Genomic DNA, 19041 nt, shown 5'->3' on the forward strand with positions numbered 1-19041 from the left:
TACCGCTTGGCACTTTATGTCTCCTGTATTTGTTTAAGTGTCAACCACACGGCAACAGCGCACCCCGTGCGATTGCATTCTTCATCTCTGTAAGGTTAATGTTGGGTTTGGCCCCGGTTGGGCCAGTAGCATTGCGGATTCATGTTGGGACTCGCCTGCTAACCCCTGTTTCCAGGGGAGTTCTGGTTCTATATGGAGGGGGGCGAGGTGGGTCACTACCTGTCAGGGAAGGGTGGTGGGGGAGGGGGTTCGGAAGGGGTTCAGTAGTTCGATTGGAAAAAGCGGAGGCAGACTGGCATATCACACTACATCGGGGTGCCCCCAGAGGGGCGGACCCCTTGGCAAACATATCTTACGACAACATGGTTGGGACGTACCCTAGACACCTGGAATGTCTACTACAGTTATGTCCTGGAATGTCCGGGGCTTGAGTAATTACAATAAGGCCCTTAAAATCATGGCCTACGTTCATAGACACGAATGCAAAATACTATTCTTACAGGAAACTCACTCTACAGGCCCTTCAACAAAATGTATGGCTCCGTCATGGGGCACCAACAGGTATTCTACCTCCTATTCCACTCGGGCCAGAGGGGTGTTAACAATGATTCACAAATCACTCAAATTTGTACTTCACAAGAGCTACATTGACCCGGAGCGTAGATATATTCTATTACACTGTGCAATTGACAATAGAGAATATCTCTTGGTGAATACCTATGGTCCTAATGTAGACTCCCCCGATTTTGTGGACTTGGTTGCATCAATAATACTGGGCTATGTAGGGGTTCAAATCATTTGGGGCGGGGATATGAGTTTCATATTGGACACTGCACTGGACAGAACTGGGACGGCTCCCAGACTGCTGTCGGGTGCGGCACGCAGACTGCTGGCATAGTGCAGCACTGGACACCCGAGATACATGGAGGACATTACACCCGCATACACGTGAATATACCCATTACTCCTCGGTGCATGATAGCTCCTCCAGAAATGATCTGTTCTTGTTATCAAGTGGAATGCTGGGCAGGGTGGTGGGAGTGCAGATACTCGCTCGTACTTTGTCGGATCATGCCCCAATCACTCTATCCCTGGAATTGGGGGTGCCTTCCCCGACCATCAACACTTGGCGATTCAAGTCCTCCGCCCTGCGGATATCGTGTTTAAGGCAGACATTCTGGCAGACATCCATTCCTATTTTGAGCATAACACACCCCAGTCCACTACCATGGGAGTCCGGTGGGATGCTTTTAAAGTGTACATCAGGGGCATGTCCATATCCAGGGAGGCGAGCGTACTCAAGACAATAAGAGCAGCCCTCAATTATTCCGAGTCCAGACTACGTGAACTGGAGTGGGAACACCCAACATCAGGTGATCCCGCGACCCTCGCTCAAATCAGCAAAGGACTTCATTTATTCAATGAACACGCAACTAGGGAAGTCCAATATTTTAGTCACCCACAGGCCGCACGGAAATATGGAGAGGGCAATAGACCCGGCAGAACACTAGCTGCCCTGACTAGGGGTGAGTGGGGTCAGACTCAGATTACTTCGGTCAAGGACGGACGGGGTACTGTACAGTGGTCTGACCGACAGATTTTGGAAGTCTTCACGGACTTCTACACGGAGCTCTACTCCCAAACCCCCGAACATAGTGAGCGCCATATGAGGGACCTCCTTGAACAGATACCCACGACAAGCATCTCTCCCGCAACCAGAGACCAGCTGGATTCCCCAATCCTATTAGACGAAATAGTCGTGGCCATATCCAGTCTTCCCAAGGGTAAGGCGCTGGGCCCTGACGGCCTCACGGCAGAATTCTATCAGGAACACGTGGCTATATTGGCCCCTAAACTACTTGAGGTATGGGATGAGTCGCTCCAGCTAGCTGTTCTCCCCCCAACACTGCGCGAGGCCGTCATAACGGTGCTACATAAGCCCAGAGATGAGTGTGGCTCCTACAGGCCCCTCTCGTTAATGAACCTGGACACTAAGATCTTCGCCAAGGCAATAGCGAACCGCTTCCTTCCAGTTATGACACACATGTTCCATGATGACCAATCGGGCTTTGTGCCCGGGAGGTCCACCTCACACAACATCAGAAGACTGCTCAACGCCATGGCGCGAATCGACCAGGGTGCGAGTGCGGTGGCGGTCACACTTGATGCCAGAAAGCGTTTGATATGGTATCCTGGAAGTACATGTGGCTGGTATTGGAAGCTATGGGCATCGGGCCTAATATCATTAGATACATTAAGCTACTATATACATCCCCGGGGGCCAGGGTCCGAGTCAACTCCCTGACATCAACTCTGATCCCACTCTTTAGAGGTACAAGGCAGGGCTGTCCATTTTCCCCGATCCTTTTCGCTCTGACGATAGAGCCAATGGCTGATCACATCAGAGCACGCCACTCGCGCAAAGGGGTACGACTGAAAGACACTCCTGAGATTATCTCCCTCTACGCGGATGATGTGTTATTGTTTATCAGAGACCCCACCATCCATCTTGACCCAATTTTGCGTGACATTACCCGCATAGGTACCCTTTCCGGATTCACGATCAACTACACCAAATCTGAGCTTTTACCCCTCACTAGCTCCACTCAACAACCTGCCACTGAGTACCCACTCTGCTGGTCTTCCGGCGGGATTAGGTACCTGGGGGTCCAAGTGTCCCTGACCAAAGACACACTGCTAGCAGACAACTACCTTGCCGTGACGCAGCTGGCTGAGGCCAAAATGACATGCTGGGGCTCCCTTCCACTGTCACTTGCCGGGAGGCTCTCATTCGTCAAGATGATACTGCTTCCCAAGCTGTTGTACATATTTAGTAATGTGCCCATCTGGCCAGGGGGGGAAATACTTTACTAGACTGCACAGGCTGTGCGCACAGTTCGTATGACACTCTGGCGCTGTGCGTAAAAAATGGTCGGACATGAGGCTCCCATATGATAGAGGAGGGTTCACCGCCCCAGACCTGATGCTGTACTGGCTGGCGGCACAAGCTCAATACGCCTCCTATTGGTATCCCGGGCCCCCTTCCCGCCCCCACGTTAAGCTGGAGATCCTGGCGGCAGCCGGCCCCAACATAATGTCACTAATACTGCACCAGCAGTATATACCGGATTCGCCCATTGACCCGGTCGGAACCACATTGCATGTCTGGGGTCGAATATTTGAGGTTTGCTCTGAACAGCAGCCTTACTACAAGTGGCTCCTGGCCTGGAGATTTCCCAGACTGGAACCCACGCATGACATGGCACTGGCGCGACACTGGGAAACCCTGGGGTACCTTGCTCTTATGGACTTCTATCCTGGTGGGCAGTTTATAACTCCACAGACATGGAGGCCGGGTCATTCAGGCTCAGCACTGGAATATTTACAGTTCTACAGGCTCTGCGCGGCCTTCCGGGCTGCCTGGCCGGGCTGCCTGGCCGGGCTTCCCTGACGAACCCCAGACTCCCCAGGGATTGCATACATTGCTAACTCGGGTGGCGCCCGTGGGGTGGTCTCTTATGCAAGTTGTTGCTGATGGGCTCCACGGCCCGGCCCTCCACAGCCCGCGCTGTGTGGGCGGCCGAGCTGGACGTTGAGCTCACCTATCACTTATGGGGGAAAATGTGCTCACACACCAACAGAGTCTCCCTTAACTTCCGCTATCGCACATACAATACAAACTGTTAAACAGGCTGTACTACACTCCACTCAGGATCTCTACGTTTGCTCGAACCACCCCGCAATCTTGCCCCCGCTGCAGAGCAGAGGGTGCTGATCACCTACACATGTTCTGGGAGTGCCCGAGGCTGGCGGAATTCTGGGGTAAGATCCTTGAGAGACTGTCTGAAATCAATGACACTGTTATTGACCCAGACCCCATGGGAGTTCTGTTTGGGGTGTGGCAGGTTGAGGGGGCTAAACAGATGACCAAATTCCTGAATGTGGGCTTTGTGGTGGCCAAGAAGTGTATCCTTCAGAGCTGGAAGAACCCCTCTCCCCCCACAGTCCATAAGTGGCTGAACCTGCTCACTTGGTCTCGTAGTTGTGAGGAGGAATACCTTAACATGATCCCAATTCACTCTCGCCCCCAAAACATTTGGACTGCTTTCAACTGTTACCTTCATAGCCTGGAGGAGGACTCCTCCGAGAGTGGTACCTCCCGTGCCTCTCATTGATATGCTAACGCCTCATAGTGCATCATGTTGTATAATTTCCCATCTGTTGTTAAACCATTGTTTCTGTCTGTAACTTTACTCATCTATGCATGTATTGAACCCACTGATTGCTCTGATCTATGTGTTTGCTATATGCCTCTGCCAATAAAAATTAAAATTAAAAAAAACAAAGTGTGTGAGCTTCCAGTCCACTCCTCTAATCTGCTTCAGTCCTGTGGACATGTTGGACACTGGTCAGTGTGAAGAAATAGGAAAAATGACAACAAATACGACAAATGAAATTCTTGACTCTGCTTCCTCGATCTGTCCCCCGGCGGAAGGTTTCTTACAATCTCCTCAGATAATCTCTTTGATGGTTGGAGAATTCCACTTGGAGTATAATTCCATGCAGGACCATTCCCATCTGTGCGATATTAGCTGGATCTCTGATCAAGGTGAGGACGTCGACCTCGATAGGTCTATCCACCATCTCCGGAAAATCAGTGACTATGCGAAAAAGGACATTGTGCGCTAATCTGCTGTCTTCTGGCGATAGGGACATTTGTCCTGTCTGCTTGGGTTCAGGATTGTATGTTCCTTCCTTGACGTGTACAATGTTTGCACTGTCTGGTTGCGTGGAGTGCGACCAAGATACTGATTTTGTTCAACAGCTGGCTCAAATGTTCAGAGTTTTCTGGATCTCGAAGAAAGGTCAGCGTGCCCGTGGTTCTTCCGACAATAGATGGGCACTCTTAGATTATGCAAAAGAAAAGTGTATTGATGAGTTCATCTAGTATCAGTTGTAGTGGAAACATTTATGTCCTTCTCACTGTACTCCAGGAGTACGATGAAGGCTTCTGCAATGACAGTAAGCGGGTGTCCGATTACTTTTTCGTTGTCAGGATCTTGAAGAAAGTCTGTGACACTGGTGACCCTCCCTACCAGTGATGGGTATGATATTACTAAGTGCTAAGTGGAAGTATGTAACCAGGTGCTTTGTGATGTCTCTACTGTGGGACACCATAGTTGCTGTGAAACAAAGTCTTGGTTCTGGATAACGTGGGATGCTGTATTTGTTTCCACTTTGGCTATATTTGATCAAAAGTTTGTTATAGTCTTTTCCTCATCAAGGCTTAATTGTGACTTGGCTCAAAAGTTCATGTCACCAAACGTGTTGTGGCTTATATGCACAATTTTCTTCACCCTGCAACTAGGATGCACAGAGTGTCCGTTTTTATGTCCTTATACCCCTTCTTGCTTAGAGGAAGTGTCCAAATTAAGCCACAACTTCCAAAAGGGTTCTTTGTCTTTGCTTTGCTGCTCATGCGTCCTTCTTCCTCGTCATGGATCTTGTCTACACATGCTGTGGTTCTTCCCCGTTGTCTGTAGTCTCTTCGCGGTGGGGTGCAGGCAGGGTGGTTCCTCCAATATATGGCTTGATATCACCCAGGAAGATCCAAGCTCTTCTTCCTTGCAGTTTGACTGCGGATAGAGTTACGTCTTCAACTGTGAATGGTCCGTTGAAACTTGGCTCATCCCACTTTTTTCTTGTGTGATTCCTCACCAACACAGTGTCGCCAGGGAAGACGAGTGGAACACGTAGACCCTGAACTGAGTCTGATGTAGTGTCTCTTTCTGTGTTTTGTGCTGCCTTGCACCCTGTTCGTCGTTGCTGCAGCTGGTCTGAAATTACATTAAGGCAAGATGTCATGCAGTTCAGATACCTTTGCATTTCAGATCGCAGAACCTCCCTTGTCGACTGGGCATCACATCTAGCTCTATCTCAGGGTAAAGGGGAGTTCACATTCTTCTTCCTGTGGCTATCTCATGTGGCGTAAAAACATGGTCGAAGCCGGGTTGGTTCCGAAGAGCATACACTGCCAGAGGAAGGCAGTGCAACCATCACCTCTTTGGAGTAAGCTTCAACTTGGCTATCCTTTCCTTTAACAAGCCGTTGAGCCTCTCAAAGATCCCATTACCTTCTGGATGATACGCCGAGGAGAACTTGTGCTTTATACCAAGCAGCAAGCTAATCTGTTCAAAGACTGCATTTACAAAATGAGCCCCATTATCTGATCTCCTTACTTCACACACACCCCTCCTAGGGAACACTTCCCTCACTAGGAATTTGGCCGCACAGGTAGAGTTTGGGTGTGTACATGGACCTGCTTCTATCCATCTAGAGAATGGACACACCACGACAATTAAGTATCTGTACCCGTTGCATACTTGAATCATGTCGACGTAATCGACGTGCAGATGCTGAAAAGGCCCATTTGGCCTGGGGATGACTCCTCTCATTACTTTTAATGTGTGCCCAGCGGTGAATTGCTGGCAGATAATGCAGCTCACCATAAAGAATGCAACATGCTCAGCTAAATTCGGTATGAACCAGTCTTCTGCGAGCGTTGCCGCTATATTCTCCTTTGTCATGTGCGTCGGGTAATGCAACTGTTCCAATGCTATTTTTAGTATGGCTACAGGCATTACTGGTTTACCAGTGCTGTCTTGTCGCCACAAGCTGTCAGAGGGGTTTAAAGAACACCCTCAACGTTTCCTCAAGTTTTTCTCTTCCTCTGGTGCCTCCCCTTGGAGCTCCATTAGTTGCGTTTACCCAAGATTGCCATAGGCTTCTGGTGTGGTTCGTGCTACCATCATCCTTTCATGGGTGCACGCCACTTCCACTTCCATAACTGTCTCACTTTTGTATGCCATACACTTGGCTTCTGTGTCTGCTGCGTGATTTCCGCATGATACAAAATCTGTCCCTTTCGTATGGGCGGCACATTTCACGACTGCTATGCCCACTGGGAGCTGTAGTGCCTTTATCAACCTGTCCAATAAGGCTGCGTGCTGAACTGGCGTGCCGTCTGCTCAGAGGTAGCCCCTCCTTTTCCAGTGTGCTAAACCTGCGTGCACTGTGGACGTCACATAGGCTGAGTCACTGTACACCGTTACTTCCTGGTCTGCGTGATTCTCAATGACGAGTATCGGTGCCAGTAATTCTGCAACCTGAGCTGAGTAATGAGATGGTATTCGCGCACTAACAAGAACTCAAAATTCTCCATTTGCCATGTGTTTGATCACAGCGATGCCTGTGTATCTTTGCCCATCACTTTAGTCGATCCTCGAAGAACCGTCAATAAAGACGATCTCTCCTCCTGCCAAGACATTTTCATCATAGAAGTCTTCATAATTCGTATAGTCATGTATCGGCTCTCCTTCAGTGACTGGCTCCGCTATGAACATAGCTTGGTTCATTATCTTACATCGGACTATTTTAATGGATGGATTTAATATGATCACTTCATAAGCAGAAGCTCTCTGCGATGTCAGTGTGCCCTTTGATTTCTCTAGGATGGCAAATAATGAGTGTTCGACGTATAACGTCCTGAACATCCCAATACAATGGTTGTCGCTTTCTCTATGGCGAATGCTGCGGCAGCCAAACTTTGTTTGCATGGGAATTGACCTTTCATTACTGGTCCAGATTCCCACTGTAATATGCTAAGGGCTTATACCCCAGCAAGGTTCTTTGAGTGAGCACTGCCGTCGTAACGCTGCCATCTGTGTGTGAAAACAAGTAGAATTCCTCTGCATAATTGGGATTCCGAAAACTGGAGCTGTACAAATCGCTCTCTTGGGTTCAGAAAACCCTTTCTCCATCGTCTCAGACCATTCAATCTTTCCCTTTGTCACTTGGGCCTTTTTTAGGGCCTGAAGTAAAGGCTTAGTATAAGAGCTGTAATCGAAAACCCATGCCCTAACATAGTTGCACAGGCCTAGAAAGCTCTGCATTTGCTTTATCGTGTGAGGCTTAGCCATGTTCAATATTGCTTCAGCCCTTTCTGAGGTCACCTTCTTCCCTTCATTAGAGATCAGCTGGCCTATGTACAGCATTTCCTGTTGACAATATTGTAACTTCTCCTTGTCAACCTTATAGCCTTTCTCAGCCAGTATAGTCAGTAGCTGAACAGAATCGTGCCTGCATTGCTCTTCTGTGGTACTGCAGATTAGATTGTCATCCACATACTGCAAGACAACACTTTCTAATGCAATATTGCTTAGGTCCATCTGCAGGACTCTATTGAAAATGCATGGTACCTCTGTGGCAGCCTCGTGCTTTTCAGACGCATTTGTCTGAACGTAAATGACGTCAAATCTTGTGAGTCACGGTGCAACAGGATTGAGAAAAAGGCATTTTTCAAGTCAATCACTGTGAAATAGTTTGCCTCGACTGGTTTATTACATAGAATTGTAGATGGATTAGGGACTAAAGGGACCTCGGCTTCAACAATATCGTTTAATGCTCGTAAATCCTGGATTAAACGCCAAGACCCCCCTTTCATTTCTTGACAGGATAAACCGCCGTATTACATGGCGATTCTGACGTCACTAGGATGCCCTGGTCCATCATCGCAGAGATCGTCTTAAAAATCCCTTTGTCTGCCTCTCTGGACATGGGATATTGTCGGACTCTCAGCAAAATTGCTCTTGGCTTTAGTTTAATTTCCACTTCTCTCACCCCCTTCAAGAGGCCTACGTCATAGGGTCCTGTAGTCCACACTGAGACAGGCACTTTAGCCATATCCTCGTCAAAATATTCCAGGCGTTTCAGTGCCAACATCTTTCTCTGAGGCACTTCTCTTTTGATCATTTTTACCCAAAATAAGAGACTCACTTCCACCCTTGTCTCTTCCGTGTCTAATTGTTCTTCGAACAGATCGTCATCAGTGACATCAGTCACTCGATACCCTTCTTCGATGGCGATGATCGCGCACCATTGTCTGCCTTGATCACCGTATCCGTCAACCAATGCTACTTTCCCTCGCACTGAAGCTGTCTGTATCATCAAGGGAAACACTTGTCCCTCCTCCTCATGCATAGGTATTCTTGGTCTGAATAAAAACTCATCAGGGGTTCTCATTGTTCTATCTGCAAGGCCTGGCAATCCTGCCATAAGCACAAGCATACCATATGCGATTTCTGGCTCCAATAGTATGGCCCTCATGGCTAAGTGTCCTGAGTATGCTCTAATCATTTCGAGTACAATTGAATAGTGCATTCCTGGAATGGAGTATACTATGCCCTCCTCCGTGAATGAAATCGTCATGTTCAATTTTGTCATTAAGTATCAACCCAAAATGTTTACTGGGGTCTGCCGTGAATACAATAAAGGTACATTCATTTCACACTCTCCTATGGACCCTGAGAGAGCGTCTGTAAAGGGAACTCGACTGTGAGCTCCTGTAAAACTCGAGTATCTATGGCCTCGCCGGACAAGGAAAACTTGCCTTCTCGTATGCACGAGTGTGTTGCACCCGTGTCCACTAGGAAGGAATATTCTTTACCCCCTATAACAACATCCTCCCTAGGTTCCCTATGAGGGTCTGGTGTCACTGATAGGATAGAGCACATCAGCGTTCCCAGTGAGCTGTCCTAGTTTATGTATAAATTTGGCCCACTGTGCACTTGTTGATTTTTCCCCATTCCCAGTGTTTCTTCCCCTTCCAGTGTTCTGGGGCTGTGGCAGTTGTGGTGGTGCCTGTTGGGATTGTCCTTGTGGCTGCTTTAAGCTTTCTTAATGGGTAGAGTCCCTCCGCCTTACTTTCTTCAGTTTCTGTTTCAGGCGGGGCAGGTGGCGCGGTAGGTGTCTCACCCCCCTCAGTGCATATATTTAATATCCAATCTGCAGACGGCTCTTCCTCCTTTGTCTGTTCATACATCTTTCAGAGTTCTAGAACAGCAAGCGTTTTTCTAGCTTCTGGCCTGTATATGTGGCATGCAAATATGTCATCATATGTTGTAAGACGGCTTTGGATAAAGACCCATTTTGTGGCCACGGCATAAACATCTTGTGGGCGGTACCCTTAACCCACTCGGGGCTATATTTCTTAAGCTTGGGTGCGTGTTTCGCCAGTTGCTTACATAAGTGTGCTAATGGAGTAATGTCTTCCATGCTTAAATCTGTTCTCTTTCCTCTTACACAACACTTTTCAATGCTTTCATGCAACTTTAACACTTCCAACAATATGAGCGAGCACCAAACACTGCAAGCTCCAATCCATTTTTTTCCGCCAAAATCTTTTATATCACCAAATTACTCAAAAACATCAATTCGTGTGCGATTCCGTCTCAACTATCGAATCGCGCAAACTCTTAATCCGTTCTCAAAAATAACATTCTTTCACATGTGACGGCACAACAGAACCTGTAAGACAGACACTTAACAGGCTAGACAGACACCAGCTGGACACAAATATCTCTGGCTCTAATCATTACCCCTACATGGAGTTTAAACGAACCCCGTTCACGTCGTCTTTAAACATAGTGGTAGCCTAATCGTTCCCTATTATGCGGGACTCTGAGTTAACGTTTCGTCTGACTGCTATATTAAAGCGCAGGAATAAGGCGTATCTTCTCTCTTCTCAGGTGACCACCCTGGTATCCTCTCACTTCTCAGGTATCCGCCCTAGTATCCTCTCACTTCTCGGGTGTCCACCCTGGTATCCTCTATTATTCAATTATTCTCAAGTCATTATCCCCTTATATATATATATATACAGTCTTCTCTACTTCTGACTATTTTGTTTTTCCACCTCCCTCCATTACCTTTTCCCTTTACTTGTTCTAAGGCGTAAGAAATTTGCCAAAGCACTACATTTTTTGCTTCACTCACTGTTCGCATCGTTCCACTCTGGATCCTCGGGATCGCTGCCTGCGTTACCGCCTCCTTCAGATTTTCATCTGATCAGCTGTACGTAGGAATGGGAAGGGATGTGTTTTTAAAACGGGTCCCTTCAGGACCCGACTGCTGTCTTGGGGTAGTTATACTACCATTGTCCATGGGGAGCTTCACAGTCTACTCAGCCGAATGGCGAAGGACTCGTGATATTGCCGAAGACCTAGAGTTAATTTGTGTCGACGGTCAATAGTTGTCTTACTTTAATCAATAATCGATGGTTTCCAACCATCCTCTGCTACCAAGTGTACTCGAGTGAGAGTGACCCCTGACCAGCCCATAGAGTCAGAGCCCGCTCTCGAATACTTTAAGACGAGATAGCTGCACCTTGAGGTGGAAGGGGTGTAGGATTTCTTACTCCACACCAATCAATAAGGACAACTCAATAGTTTGGCAAAGGGGAGTCTGTTTAATGACACATACAAAAAACAGAGAAACATGGAAACCAACAGTGATGCGATAGCCCGTCTCGCTTCAACTCCCCCAAACTTCATTCTAACAGTAATAGTTATACCCAAAATTTGTCATCATTGACGTGTAACACTCAAAAGTTTGTCATGCAATTCTATTGGTTGGAAAGGGTAACTTAAGTATAGGTACTACATCTGTATATGGTAATGGAGTGTGAGGATTGGATAACCCTTATCAGGTGAGCGTCTACGCCCTTCCCTCTAACATTACTCATGTAAAACATCACTAAAAGTACGACGTCTCATTGGTTCTACTAGCTATAGGACCCTAGATTATTTGGTCCATTGTGATTGGGTTGGCTACAACCCCAAGCATAAATCTGCACTTTAATTAGCAGCATGCAGAATAGACACCCAGATACAGGATGCCCCAAGATTCACCCAGCCTCCCTTCCATCAATCAGTACTTTATTGCTATGTGTCAATTAGTTGGCTGTGGTTGGCCTCGAAACTGTAGCTTCTTGTCAGGAAAAGTTATGGTATCTTCTGCTTTGGGTGACATCAGACGTTTGTACCTCTTCGCGCTTGGCTGGTCACGTGTTAGCATACCGTGAATTTGCTTCGTTTTCCTTCTGTTTGTGTATTTAATTCTCATTGTTGGCCGCCACCTGCCTAGGCCTCCTTATCTCGACCTTCAGGGGGCAGGCTGCTCTGCTCCTTAAGTTTCAATTCTCTGAAGTTACTATCCGCCTCCATTCTTGGTTTGACCTCGAGGCGCGAGCTGCTTCTTGCTGAGTTTCGATTCAGCCCTCTCTTCTTGCTTTGTGCTGGAATACGAATCCTGGCCTGTTTGACCCTTAGTAACCTGGGTTAGTTCTGCTTTTGTATAAAGTGGACTCGCACTTTATATAATGTGCTTCGTTGAGGTAGATATATAGTTGGCGCTTGACTCTCTATTCTTCTACTAAGCATAGCAAGCCACACTGTTTTGTTAGCTTCTTGTGTTACAAGCATATGTACAGGCGTTAGCTGGTTGAAAATTTTCATCCTGCGTTACAGTTTAAATTTCTATCTGGTTCAACATCGCCTCTCCTTCTAAGTTCATTACATCCTTATTCATAACATTTCGTCTTTGTGTGTCATCTTGTGGTTGTCGTTTCGTTCATCTGTACGTCTGTCCGGGCCCTTGTGTCGTCACCATTCGTCTGCACTTAAGGCCTTTTGAGTTTCTTCTGGGACAGTGTTTAAGCAATCTTCATTTCGTGTCATCTGCTGGTATGGTTGTCTCAATGGATACCTTACTGTCCATGGCTATCTGGTTATTGGCACTTCAATAGGTATTGCTCTTCTGATGGGCACTGGGCAGTGCCCTAGTGCGGCTCTCTGCTGGTTTATTTGCTCATCATACGTCACATATCTCGGTGTGAACTTTCCTGGTACTTCAAAATGGGCGACTGGAGTGCAGGTTACATTTGGGATCTCCTCTACAGAAATATTTCCCTTGGGTCCAATTTTCCCTCCATTTATGCTTTAGTTTGGCTATCCTAACCTGACTTTTCCAGTGGAGCACAGCCTTCAGCTGCACTCCTCTGGGCTTTTGCACATCTGCTGTGGGGAAACTGACACGTCCTTCAGACTGTCAGTACTGGGAAACTTAGTCTTTTACTGTGTTGCCATTTCTTGGGAACTTTTTATCTATGTGCCAAGTACCTTACAGTATCGCGCATAGCGGTCCTTTTGTTTTATGGCTTTAGACACTGTCTAAGGATTTCTTGGTGATTGTACAAGTGTGCCTAGGACAAACTGATGGAAGCAGTATAGTTTTAAAGTATTTTTACTTCATTTTAACTAACCATACTGCGCTTATCGCGTTTGGCTCAAGACTATGTTCTTGCCACAAAGTCTTTTTTTCTGTCCTTTTCACCATTTTGTCCCTTTGCCTTCCCCCAGGTCGAGCCTCCTGCAAAAACCGCATCTTTCGTGGGCTTCTGCATGTCACGTGTGCTAGTGCCCAGGAAGAGGATTGGGACTGTCTAGTCCCCATCCACACTACTGTTGCCAGTATGTCTGGTATGCCTGAATGACTGGAACAACCATGGGCCGTGATTGACCCATGCCCGGTGTGAATGCAAGAGAGCAGATCTTTGACCGGTTATCCTAGATTTGAGCGTGAAACGAATCCTGGATAAGAGAAGGGGCTCTGCACCCATTCCAGGTCAATCACCTATGTTCACACTAAACTACAGAAGGAGCCAAGTATCCTGAAACACTAAAGCAGACCAGTGGAACCACCACAGACGTGGTGGAAGGGTTGGCATGCCGAGCCAGCTGTTGTCCCATCGTACCCGTATTTTTGCATTGTTCACTGAAGGCCTGCAAGGGCGCTTTGACCCTTTGGAGTAATGGGAACAACTACTTTCAGCATCTCCTCATAACCCTCCAATAAAGCCTCTTCGGAAGTGTTCCTGGGTCATCCAGTGAACTGACCAGCTCGAACCCCGGCTATCGCTTAGGAGCGCCTCCATCCTGAGTTGACACTCGAGACTTAAGAAATTGCAGCTTGTGGTCCTGAATCCTCTTCCACCGGAATTCGTAGTCCTAGATCCTCTAGGTCACGATTTAAGAGTGGGCGTAGGCGCGAGAATTTGCAGCCCCTGTGTCACCTGCTGTGGTGACAGTCATTGTAGGAGCCTTGCATACCTGCCCCCCTGTGCCGTGAGACGTGCTGCACTGGAACTGTCCTCTTTTCTTCATCGAGAGCTGAGAAAAGGCTACTGTCCCTGCCACAGAAGAATATCCCATCCCGCAGCTACTTAGAGCTGGAGCAACGTGTAACTGCAGGCGACCCGGCCTAGACTGGCAAAGTTTCGCCCAGACTGTGTCGAGGGTCGGCGAGTAGTTGCACCACTTACCGGTGGCCCCCTGGCACAACCATTGTTCTTTACGCCAACATTGAAAAACCTGCTTTACGCTCCTTAACCACAGATATTTCATGTATAAGAGTACAAGTCACATCATGCACTAATGCCTTATTATGTGATCTATTGAGTCATTTCATGCAAGAATACACAACTTTGTGACTTGCTACACATTAATAATACTCCACATTTTGTATGATGGGTCCTGGCATATTCCTTCCGCTTCCAAGCACTGTAATATAGGTGTTAATATCATTCAATCAAATAGTACTTAATTTAACAACCGTGAAAATATAAAGGGCCGAGTCAGCCCTGCCGAGATTCGAACTTGTGGACAGCAGGCTGGTCCTATGTTTGTGGCATGCACTTAACTCACTGAGCTGTCTTCATGAACGAAATAAAGTACTAATGCCTGATTTTGTGTACATATATAATATACAGAGTCACTACACAGAGGCCCAGCTGACAGGGGGACTGAAGGCAATCTAGCCGTATCTCTGAACACAACTGAAAATTGTTGAGCCCCTGGATAATCATCCATCCAAAGATAATGAAACCATGAACATAAAAAGCAGTCCAAGGCTTAGCATGAATTTCAGATCCTCAATGTCAGAAATATGAATACAGAACGTGCAAAGCATAAGAACTCTAGCATGTCCAATTACTTTAATACTATGAAGTCCCCGCATTTTGTGCCTAGCAGGGGGGGTCAATACGGCCGTAAGCATCGTCTCTTAGAAGCCATCGCAACACAGAGGCATTGGGTTTTGTGACAATGTCAAATGCCCAGGGATGGGAACGAGGATAAAAGGGGCTTTGGAGGCCGGGGTTTATGGCAGGCAGAATATGTTTGCGTCTAGGGGAGGTGAGCAAAGGTTCCTCTTATCACTTCCTAGCAACCAAATTCTTCATTCTTCACCAGGTCCAGGGGTGCCACAGGTTCTAAAGGTGAGGGGACAGGTCTGGGCAGGTACAGCAGCATGGTCCCAAGGGATGTTGGACGTCTTCGTGGAGGCTGCCGGAGAATCGGTCCCTTTGGTCAGGCTGAACAAGTTGCCACTTGCCACGGGCTGTTTATCCAGGGTGGCTCTGCGGCAAAGTCTGTGAGAGTTCCAAAACTCTTACCCGAGAGCATGGCAGCACATGTAAGGGGGCATGAGACTAACCAGATGGATAGATGTGGCGGAATCAAAGGTGTAAATAGGAGGAGTAAAGGGGTGAAGGTGCCCACAGAGGGCCCAGCATAGGCATGGGCGCATCATGTTAGAGTCAGGCAAGTGTCGCTTTCAGGCCGCCTGACTTCAAAATCGTAGAGGGCTGCCTTGAGCACTCTGTCCCTGGGCCCGTACACCTTCCGAGGCAATCAGGGGATGTGCCCAGATTGGAGATGGATTAGCTTATCTGTGGGTCTGGGCTAGTGGACCATGCAGGTGCTTGACTTCTTTCAACTGGGGCCCAAATAAAGAGAAGGGATCATAATCGATAAAAGGAAGTCCTAACTGGGGAAAAAGAGTTGCATTGAAGAGACGTAGGTCAGAGTAGCACAGAGAAGAAAAGGGTGAAAAGCACAAACCACGAGAATTGGAAGGGGTAGGTGAAGAAGTCGAGGTGGAGACAAAGAGGGGAAAGAGGAAGCAAGAGAGAAGGTAAAGGAGTGTGTACGAGTAGCGGAACACTGTGGAGGTGGAGATGGAGTCAGAGGGAAGCAGAACCGCGAGGAGGTGATGAGGTTGGTGAGGGAGAAGGTAAGAAGGACATTATTGGGACCAAGTGCGTCCATCTGCCAAGGAGGCCTCATTAATGGAAGAGGAGGAGGAACGAGAAAAAGGTTAGAACAGGAGGAGTTCAATAAGTAGAACGAGAGGAGAAGGAAGAAGGGGAGAAAGTGGAGAGGAGGAGAGGATAAAGAGCAAAAAAAGTAGTGAAAAGGAGTCAACAGTGGGTTGGCAGAGGTCAGAGCTAAGCAGAGGAAGCGAGGAACAACAGCCAAATAAATTAACTAGTGTAAAGATAAGAGGATGTGTAGGAACAACTCCAGAGATAAAGAAAGATCAAGGAAGCAGGAAAAAGCACTCAGCGCAAGGGATGGGTGCACGATTGAAATGGAGGCAGACTGAAGTCCCTAAGAGTGAAAGGGGTGAAGGTATAAGTGCGCCTAGAGAAACACTTGGAGGAACCGGAGGGTTTGATAGAGAAGAGGGATTGGGAATAAGAGGGGGAAAGTCACTTCCAAAATAAGAGAGGAGCCAGGTATATGGCATGTGCAGAATGGCAAATGCATAAACTTCACAACAGCCACCACAAGGCAAAAAGACCCGGAGAGAAGAAAGAGGTGTGGTGCACTATAAATCCCAGGACTGTGAGTGACGTTTAGCTGCCAAAAAGGTGGACATGAATGGCTAGAATAGAGAGAAGGATGGACGACCTCAGGCCACAAGAAAGGCTGGCAGACATATACTATCCAAGCCCCTCCCACGACCTCAGGCAACACCTAATATCTATTTTCCTGAAGATAAAAGTAAAAGGAAATATGAACATCTGGTTCTGGGCTATCTGTTGATCCCTGTCCGTGACAGACTTTAAACACGTTCAAGTTATTGGACATGTTAGGGTGGTTCTGCTTTACACGTACTGTGGTAAATAAATAATGTATAGAGAATTTGGAATTCAAGGTGCGACTAGGATAATTTTCTATGTCTATCTCTACTGCTCAAAAGGACATGATTCACTGAGATCTGCTGTGTACTCACTAAGGTACACCATGCACTCCTAGTGAATTAATGTGCGTTTACCATGCTCTAGGTTACAGCTCACAGAGATTGGCCGACTGTACAATGGAGCGTCCAATGCAACACAAAGACGACTCATGGACTATTGTACAATTGTCTATGTATTGTACTGCATACAGAGGTACTTTATGTAGGAGTATAGTTGTGTGCCCTGAAAATTAAGGAGGCACATACACTAGTGCTCATTTGTGTTGTGGGGACCACGTGGTTCATTCAGTAGACCAGGAATGCCCAGGGGCCTCAAGGAGGAGAGCACAGGACTTGTCTATTGCTCAGATACAGGCCTTCGTTTTCCTAGCCGCAATTTTGCGAACAGTTGTTGCCAACTCTTTATATTTAGGAAGTATGCGTTATGTTTTCCAACGGCCTAACTGTTTTAGTAACAAATCCGACCACTTTTGCAACATGTACTAGGATAACTCTCAAGTGTTACCTTGATACTTGAAGCCTTTCTTTGAATTATCTGTGGGGTGCGTGTTTAAAATAATGAGTTGTTGGCTGTGGAAATACATTGATACACGAATTACATATTACCTAACACATTCTTTACACCACTTTCCTTCCCCTCTCCCCTGCCTACTCAGTTATCTTGATTTTTAGGGTTATCATTTGTGGTTTAGCTACCTGTCTTAACCAGAAGTGTGTCCTATACGTTGTCATTTCGTTTTCTCCTGCTCATTGGTTTGTTTCTGGTCACAGACTATTTTACAGGGGCTGTTAGGTTTCGAAACATATTTTCTCATTAGGATGCCATGGGGTCAAAGGTCACATGATATCATTATTTGTGATGTCGTCAGTACGGTAATGACTATTTTTGAAGCATCAAAAATCCAACATAAGTGTGCAGGGGCCAGACTAATATCATTAACATACATTCTTTTTCTCCCCAATAGGACTCCTGCTTGGCAGTGAAAGCTTACGTGGACCAAATGCTGGGCCCATACATCCTCAACGTGACCAGCAGTGCCATCCTGTGTAGCCAGGCAATATGCTCCAGTCACGGACGATGCATCAGGCAGGATGCTACTTCCAGGGCTTCTCTACACCTCAACCCCAAGAGTTTCAGCATCAGACATGTGCCTGGGAGGCTGGGCTTCTTTCTGCAGGGTGGGGCTGAGAAGGAAGACCTCATCAAGATGGCAGAGGGGTTCAAATGCCAATGCTTCAAGGGATGGGAAGGCACGGCATGCACAACCCGAGCCCTGAAACAGAACTTTTGACATGCCAGCAGGCTCTGGCCTTAACACAGACAAAGGAGTTCACTTGAGGCCTGGTGTGTCACAGCTCAGGGCTCTGTCAAGGCAGAATGCTGGTTACCCTAGCAACTGCATCACTGTGCACTTTATCCTCACAAAACGTTCCTTCTCATTTCCTACTCTGCTTCGGTTAAAGTGAAGTCAGAAGGAGTTAGAATCTCAGGAAGACAGTAGCCCAAAGGGCAAAATAATTGCCCTTTATAGTTGCCAGCATAAATGTTTTCATAGAATGTCCAGCCCTCACACCGCAAGCCTTTGGCTAGAGAAAAATCAAAGTCTCTCATAGAACATTTTGTAAAATTGCGCTAGTGTTTGAGGCAGGGGATTTTACGAATTTACTGTTTTTATAGGTCTGTTATTTTACAGCTTAATAGGGTCCATCATCATTCAGTCTGTTTTGTAAACCAGAAAATTGTCTCATTTATTCCTTAATGTCATGATTTACAATTAAATTATTTCTAATCATTCAAAGACCACTCATTGGGCTTCATTACAAGCTCACTGGCACCCTTGTTTCTGGACCGGCAAACTACAAGTCTGCCTGTCGGAGCCGCTGTGCCTGACAGGTCTGACCCTGCCGGGCACAGCGGCCACGGTAGGAAGACTTGTCACGGGAGCACCGGAACCGTTTCTCCCGTGTTCCCACTACCATAGAGTCCCGGAATGGGGATTAAAAAATGTACCGGTGCCTGACTTCCCGGCCGCTGGACTTGTAATAGCCCGGTGGCACTGGGAAGTCATGCGTCGATCATTATTACGGGTCCGGTGGCAA

At 47.2% G+C, this 19041-nt stretch overlaps 1 protein-coding gene across 2 annotated transcripts in view; it reads left to right on the forward strand.

Moving 5' to 3' along the window:
• The window catches only part of LOC138566596 (hyaluronidase-1-like), a 106602-nt gene extending 87862 nt beyond the window's left edge, over positions 1–18740 (forward strand). For both annotated transcript variants that reach the window (XM_069644116.1, XM_069644117.1), the window contains exon 4: positions 17907–18740. In XM_069644116.1, coding sequence (XP_069500217.1) covers positions 17907–18233 — 327 coding nt within the window. In that variant the 3' untranslated portion in view covers positions 18234–18740. The remainder of the gene's footprint in view (positions 1–17906) is intronic.
• Positions 18741–19041: the final 301 nt, after the last annotated feature.

Source organism: Ambystoma mexicanum, chromosome 2p, assembly GCF_040938575.1.
Source record: "Ambystoma mexicanum isolate Mex_15411 chromosome 2p, UKY_AmexF1_1, whole genome shotgun sequence".
NCBI lineage: Eukaryota > Metazoa > Chordata > Amphibia > Caudata > Ambystomatidae > Ambystoma > Ambystoma mexicanum.